General features: G+C 35.4%; 1 protein-coding gene across 1 annotated transcript in view; it reads left to right on the forward strand.

The window, feature by feature from the left end:
* Positions 1–11,990, forward strand: part of rragd (ras-related GTP binding D) — a 12,664-nt gene extending 674 nt beyond the window's left edge. The window contains exons 2-7 of the mRNA XM_052153847.1: positions 1,188–1,483; positions 1,580–1,779; positions 1,856–1,970; positions 4,162–4,304; positions 8,442–8,590; positions 10,430–11,990. Of these exons, the coding sequence (XP_052009807.1) occupies positions 1,188–1,483; positions 1,580–1,779; positions 1,856–1,970; positions 4,162–4,304; positions 8,442–8,590; positions 10,430–10,581 (1,055 nt within the window). The 3' untranslated portion in view covers positions 10,582–11,990. The remainder of the gene's footprint in view (positions 1–1,187; positions 1,484–1,579; positions 1,780–1,855; positions 1,971–4,161; positions 4,305–8,441; positions 8,591–10,429) is intronic.
* Positions 11,991–21,158: the final 9,168 nt, after the last annotated feature.

A 21,158-nucleotide genomic window follows, 5' to 3' on the forward strand; every position in this document is an offset into this window, starting at 1 on the left:
AGGTATATTTAACAAATTATGTTTTAATTAGGATATATTTAATTCTATATTCAGTACATTTTAACAAGAGTGCTGCAGACACCTTTTCGTGTTTCCTTTGGTTTCTTTTGAAGACTAATAAGACCTCTTGGAAGGGTTTTCTGGTCAGTTTGACTGTTTGACCTTTGGTTAACTTTCCAACTTCACCTGTTGGCAAGGTTTGTCAGAAAGCATGTGTATTTTTAAGCCAAACTTTGCTTACATCTGATCCACAAATTTCCATACTCCACTTGAGATGCCAGTCAGTCAGAGTTTTCCATTGTGTGTCAAAGTTTTCCTTGACTGTTAGTTCCATTATTTTTCCATTTGCATATTTAACAAACACAGACACTTTATGACACTATATTATATGTGGTGCCCTGCAGTTAGACACTTGGATAAACACTTGGGGCTGTATTTTGAGACTAGAAGTGGCTGTCAGTCTCACCAAATGCAGTTCACATTCCTCAGCTCACAGCTAGCAAGGTCACAGTCATTAAAATGAGCTGCAGCATGTGATATGAAGCATTGGAATGCCAGTGTAGGCTGTGCCCACATCTCTACACATCGTCCCCGTCAATCATTCTAGTAATATCATTCAAACTCATGGGATTAGTAGTATGTCATTTCTCTTTTCAATTATAACTTTGTATGCTGCATGTCTAATTGTGGGTCTGTGAACTTGACCTCAGCAGATCTTAATAAGGGGAATTTGTGGCCATGTTTATGCCTTTATTGCATGCTCAAGTATGAGCAGCATGAATTGAATTGATGCAGAAATTATACAGTTTTGAAATTAATTTAAGATTCAATGGGGTTTTAAAACTTTTTCCTGTTAGACGTTCTGTGCATTACAGTTCCCCCAAGTAAACATGATCAAACTTTATTATTTGTTGTCCTTAAATTAATTTAAGTTTCTTTAAACATCAGATTAAGACCAATAATTTGCCATTATTTTCAGTCATTAGTGCTTGTTGCTTTCAGACCACATGATAGTCTTCTTATACTGTATTAAAGGTTAGATTTACATTCATCATTATGTTGGCTTTACAAAGACCCATAGACTTACATTGATTGAATGTTCAAATGGACCCTTGGAATTCTCGTTAATGTAAAAAATGTAAATGTATACAAACCCACAAATGATTCTGTGTTTGTTTGCTGGCCAGTACTCGGGTTCAGTGATCCGTTCAGCAGTGAGGTGAAACCTCGTATCCTGCTCATGGGCCTGAGGCGTAGTGGCAAGTCTTCCATTCAGAAAGTTGTATTCCACAAGATGTCGCCCAATGAGACTCTCTTTCTGGAGAGCACCAATAAGATTTGTCGAGAGGATGTGTCCAACAGTTCCTTTGTCAGCTTTCAAATCTGGGACTTTCCTGGTCAGATAGATTTCTTCGACCCCACATTCGACTATGAGATGATATTTCGTGGAACAGGGGCTCTGATCTTTGTCATTGATTCACAGGTGAAATCTATCTATCCATCCATCCATCCAATTTTTTCATGCATCTATCCATACATTTATTCATGCATGCATATTATGTATGTCTTAACTGTGTAGGATGATTATGTGGAGGCATTGAGTAGACTTCACCTCACTGTGACAAGGGCCTACAAGGTCAATCCAGACATCAACTTCGAGGTGTTCATCCACAAGGTGGATGGACTCTCCGATGACCACAAGATTGAGAAACAGAGGGACATTCACAAACGAGCCAATGATGATCTAGCTGATGCTGGTTTAGAAAGGATACACTTAAGGTGTGTTTCACATATACTCAGATGGTATTGGGTAATCCTAAAATTATATAATTAATCAGATTATTATTTATTTCAGCTTCTACCTGACGAGCATCTATGATCATTCAATTTTTGAGGCCTTCAGTAAAGTTGTGCAGAAACTCATCCCTCAGCTTCCAACCCTTGAGAATCTGCTTAACATTTTCATATCTGTGAGTAGTTGAACATATCTTGGCTCCCAAAGTGGCCCACTACACCAGTGGGTCTCGCTCTCTGTTTATCTTGCTGTAAAGATGCTCGCTACCACCTATGGAGTTCGCTGAGTGACTCCAGCCAGGTCTCCTAAGCAACCAAATTGGCCCGGTTACTAGGGAGGGTAGAGTCACATGGGGTAACCTCCTCATGGTCGCTATAATGTGGTTTGTTCTCGGTGGGGCGCATGGTGAGCTGAGCGTGGATGCCGTGGTGGATGGCGTGAAGCCTCCACACTCGCTATGCCTCCGTGGCAACGCGCTCAACAAGCCGCATGATAAGATGCGTGGGTTGACGTTCTCAGACGTGGAGGCAGCTGGGATTCGTCCTCTGCCACCCGGATTGAGGCAAATCACTACGCGACCATGAGGACTTAAACGCACATTGGGAATTGGGCATGCCAAATTGGGAGAAAAAGGGGAAAAAATTGCTATTACTTATGGATTGTTATTTTTCCTTTGGAGTTATTTAAATACCTCATGAAGTTGCTTAACAAGCACAGTTTTATTTCCTATCGAAAAAGGAAGTTTGAACTGGACATATAAAATGGCTCGTTCTTTTTTCAATAGTTGAAACATTTTATATAGGTTTTTACTTGTTTTTAATATTATATAAACTTGTTTTTATTTTATTACCTAGATTTCACCATGAAAACAGCCAAGGACGCTGGTATTAGTATTAAAAATAAACAAAATATAGCCAAAAGGCTTTAATTACATCACAGAATCCATGATTTGCTACTTGCTCGTCAGGTGCAGGTGGTTTTAGGGGGAGGGGCCTTCTCATTCTATGAGCATTTGATTGGAAATAAATGTGTGTAGTGCAAGATGAGCCATCAATATTTTTGGTCCACTTTCCTGGAAGAAAAAGATTGTAAATTTGAAATGTGTACTGTATTTCTGCTAGATATTAATGTTGTGGCTTCAAAACTTACTGAAATGGACTCAAAGCCACCAAACTCCCATTTTAATTTCATGGGGTTAAAGTCATACATTTGTTTTGTCTGCATTTACTGAGGTAAAGAGAACTTGACAATTATGACGTCATAGATTGCTTAAAAACTGATACAGTACATGGTATAATTTAAAGACACTGAACATTTAAAGAGTCCGACTTTAATTATTAACAATTTGCAAAGAGCTTTTACTGTCATACTATCAAAGAAGTATTGTATTTGATCTTTTTTGCTATTCATTGTCAAGTGTGTGTACAGACAGAAAGCATAATTTGCAGTCCATTAAGCATCAAGCCTTTCAGTTTAATTTGGCAGTGTTCAGCCATTAGCATGGGTACATTAGCAATGGCTTGTAACTCCCTCTTGCAAATATAGCGATCACAAAACAACCCAACATTATTAATTGTGATCTCTCCAACATAATATCATTTCATAATGCACTTGTTTTATTAAATGTGTATCAGGAGAGCAATTTCATTTAGCAAATATTACATTCTTTTATAGCCAGCTGGTGGCAGCAAATAATAAACTTATAAGGTAATATGTTGATGTGGTATAGTATAAAGATTGCTCAAATATGAGTATGATATAGCAGAACAATTTATAGATTTGAAATAATGAAGACTGAAATCTCTTCACCATCTGCCACTCAAAGCGTTGTGAAATGACTGTGTTTTAAATTGTCTGATTTGATTGATTTATGATCCTCTCTCTTTCTCTTCCTTTGTTTTATTTATATATAAGAAATGTAAATATAATTTTTCATGTGTATGTATTCATATGTCGGAATCGTATGTTCAGATATGCATGTGTACACGTACGTATTGTAATGTTTTTATTCATTAAAATAATTGTATATAAATATTTTTATACATTAAAAATATAATTGAAGTAAAATCAATTCAAAATCGAATTAGCTAATGCATGTAACTGTTTAGATGGCAATTAAAAAACTTAAATCACAATTAATCACAAATTTTGCTAGCTTGGGGAAAAAGCTTTATATTCTGTAAACAGCCTTTATAGAATTAGATTGTTGCATTTTCTAACAAGAGTATTTGCTATGCTGTTGATTACTTGGTTGCGTAATTCATTTCCACTTCAAAGTGTTCTTAGATATGATGTCCAGTTCCGCTGTATTTCTTCTTAAGAATAACAGCTGACCCCTAACCCCATCCTGTGCACTCTCATTGCAGAATTCAGGGATTGAAAAGGCTTTTCTCTTTGATGTGGTCAGCAAGATTTACATAGCTACAGACAGCAGCCCGGTGGACATGCAGACCTACGAGTTGTGTTGTGACATGATAGATGTGGTTATTGACATCTCATGCATCTACGGGTGAGTGGCACTCAGATTTCCACCTCAATCCGCTAAAGTGTTGATTCTGATTTTGCTTCAAGTACCACATTGGGCAGCAAGTGGCGAACCAACACCGCACCAAAATTGTTTCTCATACAAAAGTGAACTAAAATGTCTATTCAATGGTTCTGTCATTATTTACTTCAAACCCGTATGACTTTCTTTCCTCTCGGAAAATCAAAAGGTGAATTTTTAAAAGACTTTACAGAGATTTTTTTGCCCCCCAAAAAATTGCAACTGAATTGACTGTGGTCTGTCAAGCTTCAAAAAGGACAAAACCACAGTAAAAGTAATTGATATGACTAATGCACTGTATTGCAATTTTTCTGAAGGCATACAATCACTTTGTGTCAAGAGAATAAAATGTAAATTGGTATTCATTCTTCAAATAAATCAAATAACCGATTAAGCGCTGAATTCAAATATGTCGACTATGTCAGTCTATTTCTAAATGTATAAATCACAACATTTCACTTCACATAACATACTTTAGTTGGCACAAACCATGTTAATCCATGCTATGAGTGAGGCTCTGTTTATTGTAGTTTGGGATGAGGGTATGTCATGCATCCTTTTGCCAAAATATCGTTGTTCGATTTGACAAGTTGGGAACCACTGTCCTATAGTTTCCTCCACAATCACATTACAGAGTAAATGTGTACTGATGGCTCTGATTGCCTGTGTCCTCATTCCTATGGCTGAATCACAGCCGTGCTGATATTCATTACAGTAGCACTCCTGCTTGTGATATTGCTTTTATACAATGCTCTTTAAACAAGAAGTTCATATTAAAAAGCTTCCATTTCAGACACAATATGGCCAGTAACATTGACTGTTTTTGCTCTGCTAACAAAAATAGTTCCCAAGGAGAATCAACCATTGCATGCTGTGACCAACACACAGACGGACAGCATGTCTGGAGCGTCATGAACAGACAAGCGCAGTTAAACACACAGTGACGCGTTCTAAATATCAGAACTCTTGGAATGCCTCTTGTCCAGTCAGATTAGTGGACCAGAACTAATAGCTGTATAATTAAAAATAGACAATAAAGTCCAACATTCCCCATGCTGTAGTCTTGTTTCCCTACAGCCTTTGCTGGCTGTGTTTTAATATTTCTTGGATTAGCAGCATATAACTGGGGGATATGTATACACAGGCTCTAAACATTGGAAGGGCGGAAAGTGGCACCTCCAGCGCCATTGACCCAGTTCATCCTAGGATTCGGCAGAATGCTGGGGTCTGGGTAGGTACAGAAATGCAGGCCTGACCTGGGGCCACACAGCTGTCTGTTCGCAGTGGCCTGCAAGAGCAGATGATCCACCTCAGCACTATGAGATGAACAGGGCAGCAGGCAGGACTGTTAACCCTGTGAAATGTAGCCTTAGTCAACAAATGTGAGCCATGGAATTTAAGCCCAAAGGTAGTCATGTTCAATTTGCACACGTTCTGTCATGGATTGAAGACTCATTTGTAATGTTCTAGTATATAGTTTGTTTTGTTTTTAATTCTTTCTCAGAATGTTTTGTCTTGTTTTCCAATAAAAATATCTAAACAATATTAAAACAAGTTAGATTTACTTGAGAGGGCAAATTGCATAGAATAGTGCATTGAATATTCTGGGTTCAATACAAGCTCAATCAACAGCATTTATGGGAAAGTATTGATTACCACAAAAAATATTCTTTGTCCATCCTTTTCTTAAAAAGCCAAAATCTGGGTTCCAGTGATCAGGCACTTACAATGGATTTTAATGGGCCAATCCGTACATTTTAAAATACTCCCTGTTTCAAAAGTATAGCCACAACACTAGACTAAAACTTTATGTGTGTTAACATGATTTTAGTGTGATAAAATCACTTCTATCTTGAGTGAGATTTAATATTACATTTATTTGATGAATATAAAACAGAAAAGTAATGTCTCTCTTTGGCGTAGGCCCCGTCTGGCGGTCCAAAGAATCTTTACTCAGAACCGTCATGTCCTGCCGGAGATAGGAGGCAGGGGCGAGGAGCCTTCCCCCATGCAGGACGGGACTCAACCTGTGGTGGTGGGGTGGTGGAGGTTGCCGTGTTAGCACACTTAAAGAGCAATGTGATAGATTGTGAGCAGACTTATAAAACAACAGCTTACATGTGATTGGCTGGGAATTACCAAGCTATTGGTGCGATGATGTATAGCTGCTAATCTTCCCGCTAGAACTACGCTGCACTTACATTTACTAACCTTTTCTATGTAAAGTTATAGTTCATTTTACAACTGTGTTTTCATGACGATATAATGTGAGAAAACAGTAAAATTACTAAAAATGAATATTTAATCAAGTTTACATCTTAAATAAAAGTGTTAACAGAAGAATTATTTGCTTTTATAAATTGATAGGCTTCACTTTCTGCCTTTAAACCCTATCATAATTAGCCCGATTCACTTACATTGTAAGTGCTTCACTGTAACCTTGATTTTTGCTTTTTTTTTAAAGAAAAGGAGACAAAATACATTTTTGTGGTAATCAACATTTTTCCACAACAGCTGTCAAGTGAGCTTAACTTGTATTGATCCCAGAATATTCCTTTAATTGACAGCATTTGTGGAATAATATTTATTTTGACTTGTTCCTATATTCTTTAAAAAAGAAGCAAAAATCTTTGTTACAGTCAGGCACTTACAATGGAAGTGAATGGGGCCAATCCGTAAACGTTAAAACACTGTCTGTTTCAAAAGTATAGCCTCAAATAAACAAGATGCATGTTAAAAAGATCACATTTTAGTGTGATAAAATTGCTTGCCAACCTTGTTTATACAAAGTTATATACAATTTTACAACTCAGTTGCCATGACAACATAATGCTGTAAAGCTAAATCCCCAAAATGACTGTAAAAACAACAATTTAACAATTTCACAACTCAAATAATACACCAGTTTTAATAAAAGTATTAAATAAGTAAATACTTATAAGCTTCACTTCTGCATTTAAACCCTCCTAAAATGGACCCCATTCACTTCCATAGTAAGTACTCACTTTAACCAGGATTTGTTTTGTTTTTTTATTTTGCAAATAGTTTTTCTTTCCTTTGTTTATGAACCTCACAAAATGTCTGCTTTAAAAAAGGAAAGAAAAAGAAAACATTTTGCAAGTGGGGAAAGAAAAATAAACTTAAGGTAAATTATTATATTACAATAACATTCTTTTCTTTTTCTTTTTTTTTACTAGCAAACAAGACAAAAAATATTGATTTGACAAAATGCTTATTACTGTGTGGTTCTTATTTTAAAGATATTTGGCAAGCTGCTGTGAAATAAATGTTTAGCAAGCCCTGACTTGTCTTTCACTCATTGAGTATTGCACTCATTTAAGTTAATGAGTCACTGATTTGGCTTCCTGTTTATCATGTTCACATCAATGTTCCAAATTTCAGGAAGCTTAAAATTAGACACTTTATTGTGTGAACTCAATTTGTTCATCATCTTTATCAGAACTTGAACAGCATCTTGCTTTTTGTTTGAAAATATTTATATATTTTTTAATATCCGTACATAGTAGCATAAATATATTTGGCAAAAAAGCTTGGGATTATGACAGGGCATCTGTTCATTTAGATAATTATGATATGAATCAACATCTGTTCTGGGCTGCTAAATTTAAATATGTTATTTTTTTTTATTTTTTTTTTCTGTATACAGCTTTTTCTTAATCTGAATTGGGGAAGTGGCTTCCTGATGGAACAGCAATGCATACTACTTAGTGTCCAAAGAGGATGCCGTCAGGGATGCGTTTATTACATGCATTTGTCATACAAATTTAAGGACAAGTGCAAAAACAGCATGTAATGCCTCCGGTACAAGCAAAACCAAATTTTGTTATTAGCAAATTTCAAGTAGTATTCAAAGGAAAGCTGTTAAAAGGAAAGTTCACCCAGAAATTAAAATTCTGTCATCTTTCATATTTTTTCTGTGGTATACAAAAGGAGATTTTAGGCAGAATGACAACCTCAGTCACCACTTTCATTGCATGGAAACAGATGCAATAAAAATGAATGGTGACTTTAGGTGAACAGTTCCTTTAATGTCAGTTTCTTTTTTTATATATATGAATGCATTATTGTGGTTTTTCATAGGTTGACTGGCGATGAGGCTGGAACTCCATATGATAAAGAATCCATGGCTATAATCCACCTTAACAACACCACAGTGATGTATCTAAAGGAGGTCACCAAATTCCTTGCCCTGGTGTGTTTCCTCAGGGAAGAGAGTTTTGAGAGGAAAGGTGAGGTCACATCGTGGACAACTAACAAAAACGTTTGGTAATGAAAATTGGATGAATCTGTCTCATTTATTTTAGGGCTATTAATGTTCCTTAACAGCAAAAAAGCTATGAAATGAAATATGCAATGTGCATTTTTAAAATATTTATAACAGTGATTTCAGCCTTGTAGCACTCTTTCAGTCTATGCAATGCAGTGGTCTCGAGAAATATTTTAATTTATAGTTTAATAGTTTAATTTCATAAGGATGTTGGGTCAAAATTTGCTCGACTAAAATTTTAACAATCCATTTACAATAGTATTTTTATGTCAGAATATGTATATCCAACGTAATCTCATGAGTTTTCATAGGTATTCTTATGCAAAGTGTGCTTATAGCACACTTATGTTTGCATAGACACTGAAACGTACAATATTGACGTATTCACAGGATCTAAAACATAAACATTTTACATAAGAACAACTTTAGAGACTTAAAAATTTTTCAAATTCTTATTGAATTTAAGAATATTTAACTAATTAAATTAATCAATGGATTTTGTTGTATTTGTAATCAGTGAAATTAATTAAATGTTCAAGGCTATTACATATCTGCAACACTGTTGATGCATTTTTCGAATTTGACATTATAATGGTTTAATTCTATTCTGTGTGATTTCTGGTGCCGTTTCCAACTTGTTTTGAAGGATTCCCTCACTTTAAACATGCATGATGAATCAAACAAAGATACTTGAATTATGTAATCATTACTTCATTCATTTATCGTTAAATTGTTTACAGTGGGACACAAAGGGAATTTTCTGTATATGCTGCAGCTAAAAAAAAAGCTCATCAAAATACACCACAAAAGCACCATAAAATGGTCATAAAAGTAATCCGTTTTATTTGTGTGCTATAACCCAAGTATTCAGAAGCCATATGATAGCTATGTGTGAGCAACAGATTTTAGTTCCTCAAATAAATATATTTATAATATTAAGATTTTACAAACCTAAAAACCTTTACATTTTAGCTGCTGTCAGTATGTCCATACTGTATGTTTATAACATTCAAAAATATATACTGTATGTTTAAATGTTACGTATGAATTATAATGAGATCAGGCTTGTGTATCAGCAACAGATACATTCGGTTGCTTTTTAACTAGAACAGAGAGCAGATCGCAATTTTTTAGTGGCACTGAGATGACAGACAGGTACTGAAGCCCCCAGAAATAGTCTAGAATCACCTATGATTCCTTAAAACCTTTGTTGACTTTGTCTATATCTTGTTTGGAGCATTTAAAGCTGCAGTACATCGACAGGAATTTTTCAGGGAAAAGAAGACAAAGATCAGCTTCTTTCATTAAATAAATGTATATTTTCTATTCAACTAGCAGTAACAGTAGGAATTTTAATGGGTTTAATTACAGTATTTTAAACACCCAATGTTTCACACTCAAGTTGATCTTTGTTAACTGAACTGAAAACTGAGAACTTTAACTCAGTTGTCAAAAGATAAGATGCTATGGGAGCTTCGTAAGATACGTTGCTAAGTTACGCTACTGTCTGATAGCATGACAACCATCAAGCAGTATGTTTTACATCAGCCTTCTGTTTTTCTTATCTTTTTCTCCATATAGACGTTAGTAAATGTTTTATGTTTGCTTTTTTCTCCTGATCAAAGCTAGACGACATCTTGATGTGGTTAGAACGTTTGGAAGAAGCAAACCTTGTCATGTCACTTAATTCAAGAACCTTGTCAAGAACTTAATTCAAAGTGCATTTATGTAGCGATCTAATTTAAGAATGGGCCGAGCTTTTCCTATTGCCTGCTGATTAAACCTGTTGTTACTCCCGCAGGACTTATCGACTACAATTTCCACTGTTTCAAGAAAGCCATAGAGGAGGTGTTTGATGTGCATTTGAAAGTGCAGAGGAATCGGAAGCTTCTAAACCAGAGGAGATGGAGTAGGCAGACCCTGCCTAACGGAACTCCGTTGCATCCTCATTAAAGACAATCGGACAGCCGGCCTCAAGAGTGAAGGATTCATACAGACTATGCTTGCGCCCTTATTCAGGGTCACTTAATGCTCTTCAGCAATCTAAAATGGCAATGCAAACTGCATCGTGTGTGAAATACCTTGCACGGCTAATTTAGCTGTCCATGTTTTAACTGTCTACAAGGAAAGCAACAATTTTCATTTTTAACATAATTTTTTACAGACGAAATCCAGCATTAGTGATGCAATTTCTTAAAACTTTTTAGTGTTTTTTGTCACATATAGGGCACAATCATGTTTTTTTTTCGAAGTAACGCTTGAAACAAAAAAAAGGGCGTAAATCTTTTTTGAAAGATTTAGAAAAGTATTAATTGTTGCTAAAACTTTTTCGATGTTAAAATACTTTCTCCTATCCCAGCTTAAGATGCAGAGACAACAATAAGTAAAGCTTTTGTAGAAAGTGTAAACTATGTAGTGCTATCATAACTTTGCTCTGTTTGTTTGAGAATCCAAAGTACCTGACAGAGCAACTTTGGCTGAACCAATGCTGTGAGTTTGTGGCGAGGAATTGGGGTGGGGTGTGCTTAGGGAAACCTGTTTGAAAACAGCCATTGTTTTTGCAATTTCAATTGGTGCTGCTAGTGACAGTAATATCACACTTCAGGTTAAAATGATAACTTTTTCACTAGTTTAATCATTGTGTTATTTCCCCTTTTTCAATGCATAATAATCTGTTTTGATTACACCTGCAATTTAAATGAATAAATGATTCATATTTCTTTTTATTTATTTCCTTAAGGTTAAAAGTTTTTATTTTTGTGTGCTATCAATTTAAAATAATAATAGTCATATTAATACAGATAACAAAATTGTAATAAAATTGTACGAGTTGGCTCATACAAAAACGTACAACTTTTAATCCCATAGAGAAAAATAAACGAACCAACGAGGTTATAACAATTTTTCCTAAATTTATCCCCAAACCCTAACCTAACCATGAATTTAATAGGAAAATAACACCACAGAATAAAGAAAACATTGGGGTTTGGAATGAGATGAGGGAAGCGAATTACAGGTTATTGACATACACCGGTCATTTCTATTGCAAAAATAAATATGGGATGAGTAACCCAATTTTTTCACAAATGTTTTCTTTGTAAAAAATAAAGTGTTGGATTGGAGGCAAGTTAAAAGTGTTTGTTGGATGGTCTGGATGGGAATAAAAGTTGTACCTTTTCGTGCGTGTCAAGTCGGACAAAATCTGAAGATTTCGCCATCTCATACGAATTGTTGTTATGAGAATATTTTGGATTGTTTTGCACATACAGTTGGCTTATTGCCTACATTATAAGCATGCAAATCATTTTTTTGTGTATTTTGTAAAAAATAATAATAATAATAATAAAATGCTATTGTTTAAATGTAGTCTCTAAACTATGGAAAATGAGTATGTGACATTTTATTTTCAGGTTTACCTTCAAATTATACTCTTTCTCACACTTAATAGAAGCAAGTACCAGTACTCGTAAGGGATAGTTCACCCAAAAATTTAAATTCTCTCATTTACTCACCCACTTGGCATCCTGGCAGATGTGTATGACTTTCTTTCTTCTGCAGAACACAAATTATGATTTTTAGAAGAATATTTCTGCTCTGTAGGTCCTCACAAAGATGAATGGGTGCCAAAATTTTTATTCCCAAAAATCGTCATAAAGGGAGGATAAAAGTAATCCATATGTCTCCAGTGGTTAAATCCATGTGTTCAGACACGATATGATAGTTGTGGGTGAGAAACTCAATATCAATATTCAAGTCTTTTTTTGTCATAAATTCTCCTCCCTCCCAAATAGGGGATGATTTGCATGTAGAATGTGAATCACCAAAAACAGAATGAGTGTAAAGTGAAAAGTGATGGAAAAATGACTTGAAAATCTATCTGATTCTCATCCACATCATATCATTTCAGAATGTATGGATTTAACCACAGAGTCATCTGGAGTACTTTTATGTTGCGCTTATGTGGATTTTGGAGCTTTGAAATGTTGGCACCCATTCACTTGCATTGTATGGACCTACAGATCTGAGATATTCTTCTAAAATCTTTGTTTGTGTTTAACAGAAGAAAGCAAGTCATTCATATTTGGGATGGCATGAGGGCAAGTAAATTATTAGAACATTTTCATTTTTGGGTGATCTAACCCTTTAATGCAAGCACACTTTTTCCAATTACCACCAATGTAGCTTTGGCTCCTAGAAACAATGAACTTCTGTGTCGTCACAGTAAATGCATGGGCATGCCTCCGCCCCTAGTGCCTAATATCTTGTAACTGATTTCAGTGGTTGGTGTGTTGTCAGGGTTTTAAAGCCTGTGCTGTGTGAAGTGTCTCACTGTGGAGTTAGAGCACCAGCGCTAATCCCAGGGGACACCTTTGCTACGCAATGAGGGCTCCTGGGTAAATCTCATGAGGCCAGAGCCTCTTACGCAAGAGCTACTCCTCTCTGGATGGACACTAAATCATCTGTAGAGAAACTACAATGTGTTATGTAAGAAAATTCCATGTTTAGTATTATAATCTCTTTCAGAGGGCCAAGCCCTATTTACGGTGCAAAAGCAGCGACCCATGTGTGAGCAAGGGCTTTTCCCCTCGCATTTATGTATTTTAAACGGTTAGTGTCTCCGACAAGTCTGTCGTTTTTACTAAACCACACCCATGTTGTTCGAAACCCATTTTATATCCCTTTCGTGGAACACAAAAAAGGAATTTATACAAAATATTACCATCAGTCACCATTCACTTTCATTGTTTGAAAAAAAAAAATACTAAGAGTGTGAATGGTGACTGAGAGCCCCATAATCTGCTTTTGTGTTCACGGAAGAAACTAAGTCATATGAGTTTACAATAACATGAGTGTAAGTAAACGAGGACATCATTTTCATTTTTGAATGAACTATCCCTTTAAAGCAATAGTTAAGCTTCAACTCTCTCTCACTCTCGCTGTCTTTCATGTGTATGTTTGAATATATTAAACTCTATCTCAACTGAATATCAGCATTTTTAATTGAAAAGCTTTGCTGTTGCTATGTGAAACTGGTTGTAATTTAAATCTATCACTAGTAGTTTTCAGTCACAACTATTGGCAGCAAGTGAAAGTACCAATCAATGACTCAAAGGGTTGATTAAGACAGTCGTAGAGGATTTGACTGCTTCAAGAACTAAGATGTCCCTACACATTAAGAAAAGGCTTTATGGGCTCTTCATAAGGTCTTCTATGATTGGGTGAAAAGAGAGTAGTATTCATGTAACTCTCTCTGTCATACATGATGTACATGTCAAGTTACCCAGATATTCAGCTAATGTTATTCACAATACACATCACCCGTGTATAACGTCAGTGTATTTATTTTTTTATTATTCATCACAATTTTAATTTAAAATGTATACAAATGGATAAAGGAAAGTGTATAGGTGTTGTGTGGCTAGTCACCATTTCAGTTTTTCCCAATTTTTAAGCAACTTTTTGGCTTTAATTTTAAATGGTTTTGACCAATTAATTTTGTCAACAGCATTTAACATTTTGAAAATTGCAGTTGCAGTGACAAATACATTTTTAACATGCAAATATTCCATGTTAGGATTAGGTAATTCATTTAATTAAAATGTTTCTTGAGGGGAGTTTTCACAGCTAATATTTTTTGTTTGTTTATTAGTGTTTTGAAATTTATGGAAAGCACATGAACATTATTTTATATATATATATATATATCAGAAAATCTTTGATATCACATTATAATTGTTTCAAAGTAAAAATCTGAATTAGAATTAGAAGTCATGACCTTTATTGTCATTGCAATGAAATACAACAAAATTTCAGAAACTGCTCAGCTGTGCTACAATACATCCACACATGTAAACCACACAATCAATCACATTCCATTCATAAACCTAAATGCAGCTGGTAAAACAAAAAAGTGCAAGTTAAGGGTTTCAAACAGTTATTGCACAGTCCACAGTGAGTGTCATATATAAATAGTGCAAGATAGCCCTTAGTTTAGGGACTGGATGGCTTTTGGATAGAAACTATTCAAGAATCTTGCAGTGCACGTTTTAATTGCCCTGTATCGCCTTCCTAAGGGCAGGAGGGCAAACAGGTGGAGGTGGTGGCCGGGTTGAGAAGAGTCCTTAACAATGTTTTTTGCTCTGGATAGGTATGCTTAACAAATCAGTAGTTCATGCACATTAATTTACAAATAAAAGTTAACGACTTGTCTAACCCATTTAATGTGACTAATGATATTATAATTAGCCAACATACTGTAACAATGTATATATATTTAAGTATATATAACGTGTTCAATTGTTTACAGTGGATGTTTTCAAATCAAAGTCAGCATGAGCAGAACTGTCTTTAGTTTCAAGGTCTCTTAAAATTAATCTTTGTTGTTGCGTAAGTATTGGCCCTGATCAACAGCCATAGTGATGATTCTGTGGCGAGAGAACAGCCCAGCATCCAGCCTGCTTTGCTTTGACCTCACTATTTTCCCAACAGAATAAAAAGGTTGGGGGGAAAACATCGGATCTGACTTGTGAGTTTACCTCCTGCTGACACATGAATATGCAGCCTGAATGTTATTATTAACAATTCAAGAAGGGCCTCATTAAAGATAACTTATAATTTAGACTCTCAGCATCCAGCAAATCTAAGAACCATTTCAATTTTGCAGGAACTGAGGCAAACAGTCTGTTTAACCGTAAATTAACATTTCAACAATTATATTAGATTTTTGTGACCCATTTTCAAACTTTATACCACAATTTGTTTGCAACCCTTCATATGGAAATTAAGGTGGGACGGTTAAATGCAGTGCTGTGAAAAAGTATTTACCCCTCTGATATCTTCTATTTTTGTGTATTTGTCATACTAAATTGTTTTAGATCTTCAAACGAGATGTAACATAAAACAAAGGTGACCTAAGTAAACACAAAATACAGTTTTCATATGTATATATATATATATATATATATATATATATATATATATATATATATATATATATATATATATATATATATATGTGTGTGTGTGTGTGTGTGTGTGTGTGTGTATATATATATATATATACGTAAACACAAAATACAGTTTTCATATGTATATATATATATATATATATATATATATATATATATATATATATATATATATATATATATATATATATATATATATATGTGTGTGTGTGTGTGTGTGTGTGTGTGTGTGTATATATATATATATATATATATATATATATACACACTCACACACACTGGCGGCCAAAAGTTTGGAATAATGTACAGATTTTGCTCTTATGGAAATAAATTAATACATACTTTTATTCACCAAAGTGGCATTCAACTGATCACAGCATATAGTCCTTAATTATATAGACATTAATAATGTGAAAATTTACTATTAAAATTTGAAAAAAAAAAAAAAAAATCAGAACTTCTTAAACTACTTCAAAGAAAACTCATTAAAAAAAATCTTCCATGTGCAGCAATGACAGCTTTGCAGATCCTTGACAGTCAGTTTACAACTTCAAATAAAACTTTTGATTTTAAAATTGTATTTATATATGTTGTAATTAGCATTAACTAGATTAACAAATGCTGTAAAAGTATTGTTCATTGTTAGTTCATGTTAACTTGTGTTTATTAATGTTAAAAAGTGGAACTTTATTGTAAAGCGTTACCAAAGTTTCTCTAGAAGTCACTCTTATCCAGAGTTTTAATCACTACAAATTATGTATTAAAGAGATAATAGACCCAAAATTGGAAAACTTTTTCATTGTTTACTCACCCATGTTTTTTTAACAAACCATATGACTTTATATCTACCGTATAACATAAACAGACATATTACGCGGAACAGGGGCTGACAGCCTTAATCACCATCACTTTCATTGTATCTTTTTTCCTAAAAAAAGAAAACATCGAAAGTGCATTGTGATTGTGGCTGTCAGTGCAGAACATTCCGTGTAATATCTCAAAGTCACACATGGGTTTGGAACAACACGAGGGTGAGTAAACTATTACAGAATTTTTATTTTTGAGTGAACCATTCCTTTGATGTTGGGCATAACACACAATCTTTAAAAAAGGTTTCAAGATAATATGCACAGGGAAAATATTTACTATAAGAGTAAATATTTACTCATTAAATATGTAGTCTAAGGTTATTCAGATTAAGTAATGCTGTACTTTCTGGTTTCATTATGCTTTGTAAGTGTGAATCATGTTTAAATGTTTAATTGTGAACAAACAGATCATTTCTAATATTCTCTCTTGAGTTTCGTGGTGCTTTTAAACCGTCTGTTTGCTTCACTGGAGTTTGGAATGCTCATGAATTAGTAATGAACCCATAGTGTTTTATGAACTGTTATACTGTATAACTGGTTTGTCTTTCTTTTTGGTTGGATTATGCTGAGCATGCAGTCATTTCACATTTTGTAACCTCTTTTATCACTCAAATATCTGATTTCTAATTAAAAAATATCTGTGAGGCAAATTGGAACCCTTTATGTTGTGATAAGTATATGAGAATGTGTGAATCCTGACAAAAATGAATATGCATGATCAAGATGAAGTAGATTAGTAAATTACAATACTTTATTACATGTTCTCTGGAAAACTTGATTCTGATTGGTCAATCTCAAATTTGGTCAAATATTTCTTTATGACTGCTAAATAGGCAACCAACTTCAAAGCTATAGTTTCATGTCACTTATTACTCTGCAGTCTCTACTCTGTCAATATTCAACATTTCAACATTTTATATCCAGTTATTAATTTATTTGGTTAGTAGCTTTATAATGAGTGGTATAACAGTATGTACATTATAACTTATATTAACATAGGTTATGATTTGAGGATGTACAGCTGTTGTGTTTAAATTCTATGCAATCCCAATTGCTTTCAAAAGCATTACTGCACATACATTCTTCATGGTTTTTAATCAAAGCTCCAATGAAATATGCTGGCTCACTATAAGAATAAAGCTTGGAGTGCAAATGGAGTACAAAATACAAAGTGTTTACAGGAGACCACATGGTTGTCACTCTGCCATTCTAAAATTATAAGAGTGATGCATGCAACATTAGCATGCAATTTGAGGTTTCCAGCAGTCTGAATCACAAAAACGGTTCCATCATCTAGGAGGAGATGAGCAAATTTTGCGCAAAATAGGCCCTACAGTGCTGTGCAGCACACTTCAAAAGATCTCGCCTGTCCGCATGAGCTGTAACCTCCAATCAGAGTCACTCAGATTGCCAATCTCTGTCACTCGGCTGTTAGCACAGAGCCAACGGCAGCACTCATTTGGACACCGTTAAGGTTGTATATCATGGTATCATATGCGGTTGACACAGTGTGCTTGAAAAGCCTTCTACATTCCACCATCCATATTTGTATTTATTTTTTAAAAGCACCAAGGATAGCTTTGTTTATATTTGCAATTTGATTTCTCCATTCTGATTTGCAAACAATGCAACACAAAAACCCTGGCTGTGCATGGGACAGATTTATCCCTTTAATGTGAGAGGGCTGACAAACTTTTACATAACGGATCCTTTAGAGACACACCGGAGATGCTCCAGCTCAGTGGCAGGCATCGAGTGGATACAGAGCTGGGATGTGGCAGCGGTGAATTGCTGTGAAATCCCAAATAAGCTGAGTTTCAGTGGCAGTAGAGCCAGAGCTGAGTGAGTGGGAGGACAAATGCGTGGAGAAAAAAAAGAGCCTCACCATCTTTCGCTGAGGCTGTGGCAGGCAGGCAGACTTTCAGGCAAGCCCCTGGATGGAGATCACCCCTTCTCAATCCCCCAGGAGGTCGTAAAATCTTCATGAGAATCAAAAGATTTCATGAAGCAATTGAAACCATTGCTGCAGAAAGTGAAGATATCACTAGAGCTTCAGTGGAAGTTCAAACACTTCAAGTTTCTTGATTCAAGTAATTCTGCAAGGTGGACATGAAAATAGCACAGGTCCTGATTATGTAATACAGTATTTCAAACTTGTCTTTGCAAAACTGTAATGCATTTTAACCATGTGGAAATGCCCCCATCACTTAAAGGATGTTGTGTTTTTGCATTTGTCACTTAGTGGATGCCAAAATCATGCAAATTTGCATGAGAAAATCCAGCTCTATGCAGACAGGGTGCCAATCGTGGCAAGCTGTTAGTGTCTGATGTACTCTCACCAGGATCTAAATTAAAAATGGCAGGAAACTGTGGGGGAATGGCTACTAGGTGGTTTACTACTATTGCTTGATTCTGGGTTGTTCCTGTCAGTCCTTATTATATAATGAAATAAATAGTTCATTACGGACCTTGTTAGACTGGAACAAGGTCTCCTTACAATCATTAACCATGGTTTTAACAGTAACCTTTTTATGATATTTACAGGAAAACTATGGTTGAAGGATACAATAGCTCACTCAAAAATAAAATGCTGACATAATTTACTCACCCTCATATTGTTCCAAACCAGTATGTCTTTCCTTCTTCTGTGGAACACAAAATGTCAGGCGGATGATAGGAACTGACTGTCTAAGTGACCATTTGATTGATTTGACCATCTTTTTTTTTTTATATAATGGAAGTGAATGGTGGGGCGGCACGGTGGTGCAGCAGTTAGCACTGTCGCCTCACAGCAAGAAGGTTGTGGGTTCAAACCCTGGTTGCCCCGGCCTTTCTGTGTGGAGTTTGCATGTTCTCCCCGTGTCTGCATGGGTTCTCTCTGGGTACTCCGGCTTCCTCCCACCATCCAAAAGACATGCAGGCAAGGTTAATTGGTGTCTCCAAAAAAATTGCCCTAGGTGTGGATGTGGAGGTGAGTGTGAGTGTATGTCTGTCTATGTGTGGCCCTGCGATGGACTGGCGACCTGTCCAGGGTGTCCCCCGCCTTTTGCCCAATGTTAGCTGGGATAGGCTCCAGCCCCCCGTGACCCTGTACACAGGATAAGCGGTTGACGATGGATGGATGGATGGATGGAAGTGAATGGTGACTGGGGATGTTCTTTTGTGTTCTATATAAGATATGGGATTGGCGCAGCAGGAGGGTGAGTAAATGTTAACAGAATTTACACCCCACACTTTGGGGTGAAGTAATCATTTTAAACTACAGTATGGTAATAAAAACTATGGTAGCAGCATCATCTTAAATATAAATAAATAAAACCCATTTTTAATGTATTTGTTGAGGTCAAAAATGTAACAAATGGTCCTAACTCTAATAAATACCCTAAATGTAAAACAAATCTTGTGCTAAATGCAATAAAGTCCCTAAATATAAAAAACTTGTGCACTGTAAAACTTTTGTATAACTTTACAGTATCAATATCAATCACATATATATATAGTGCTTTACACTAAAATAATTCAAATACAGCCACATTTAAACACAAACACATTAAAAACATCAACAGATATTACACAATAAAACACAAACCGAGATAATTACAGTCCGTTCAGGTACAGTCATAGGCGATAAAGAAAAGATGAGTTTTTAGCTGAGTTTTAAAAGATTCAGTTGTGCCACGGTATCTAATGTGGAGAGGCAAACTGTCCCAAAGAAGAGGGTTTGCAACAGAATAAGCACAATCCCTTATAGATTTCAGACGGGACTTAGGGACACTCAAAAGCATACTCTGTGAAGACCTTAATGATCTAGTGGTTTGATTCTGATGTAGAAGGTCAGAAATGTAATCAGGTGCAAGCCCATCCTGACCCTAAAACAGTTAAAAGTAACTAATTGAACTCTATATTTAACTGAAAGCCAGTGCAGAGAGGCCATCACAGGAGATATGCTACTGTGCTTCCAGGTGCCAGTCGGGAGTCTAGTCACTGCATTTTGCACTAACTGTAGATGTAATAGTGAAGTATTTGAGAGCCCCAAATACGATGAGTTACAATAGTCCAATCCAGATGAAATAAAAGCATGATTAACAGTCATCATCATTTTTGCGAAGGCCCTAAATTCTTATTATTCCTATAAATGTATTACACTGAAAAGGAAACTGTATTCTGTGACTTCACAGTAAACAAGTCCAGGAAATTAGTAATGTAGTAATGCAGCGTTGTAGAATCACACTTAAGGTATCAACTGTAGCCTATTTTTATCAACACTGTTTGCTAATTGTCAACATCATTGAGTTTTATATATGCTGAGTGTTCATATCTGTCAGTGCATGGTTGCCATATTTTTTTAAATTTCATGAGATAAAACCAATCATATCATAGACTTGCACTTGAAACATCCTTCCCTCTTTTTTATATGTGAAATGACCTAATTTCATGTTTTCAATTATTTTACAATGTAGCCTACACATCAGGACCCGTCATAAACTTGGTCATTAAATTAAACACATTTTCTCCATACATCACAGTGCATCAAATTGTGTTTTCAAACACAATTAAATAAGACAAAGTTCCCATCCTAAGGGAAAATGCAACACCATAATTTTGACTTCAAATGAAACAGTGCAGTGCGATATTATAATTTCTTTTTTCACAGTAATCTTTTGTGTTATGACAGAAAATGTCCTAGCCTGCA

The sequence above is a fragment of the Xyrauchen texanus genome, chromosome 22 (assembly GCF_025860055.1).
Source record: "Xyrauchen texanus isolate HMW12.3.18 chromosome 22, RBS_HiC_50CHRs, whole genome shotgun sequence".
NCBI classification, from domain to species: domain Eukaryota; kingdom Metazoa; phylum Chordata; class Actinopteri; order Cypriniformes; family Catostomidae; genus Xyrauchen; species Xyrauchen texanus.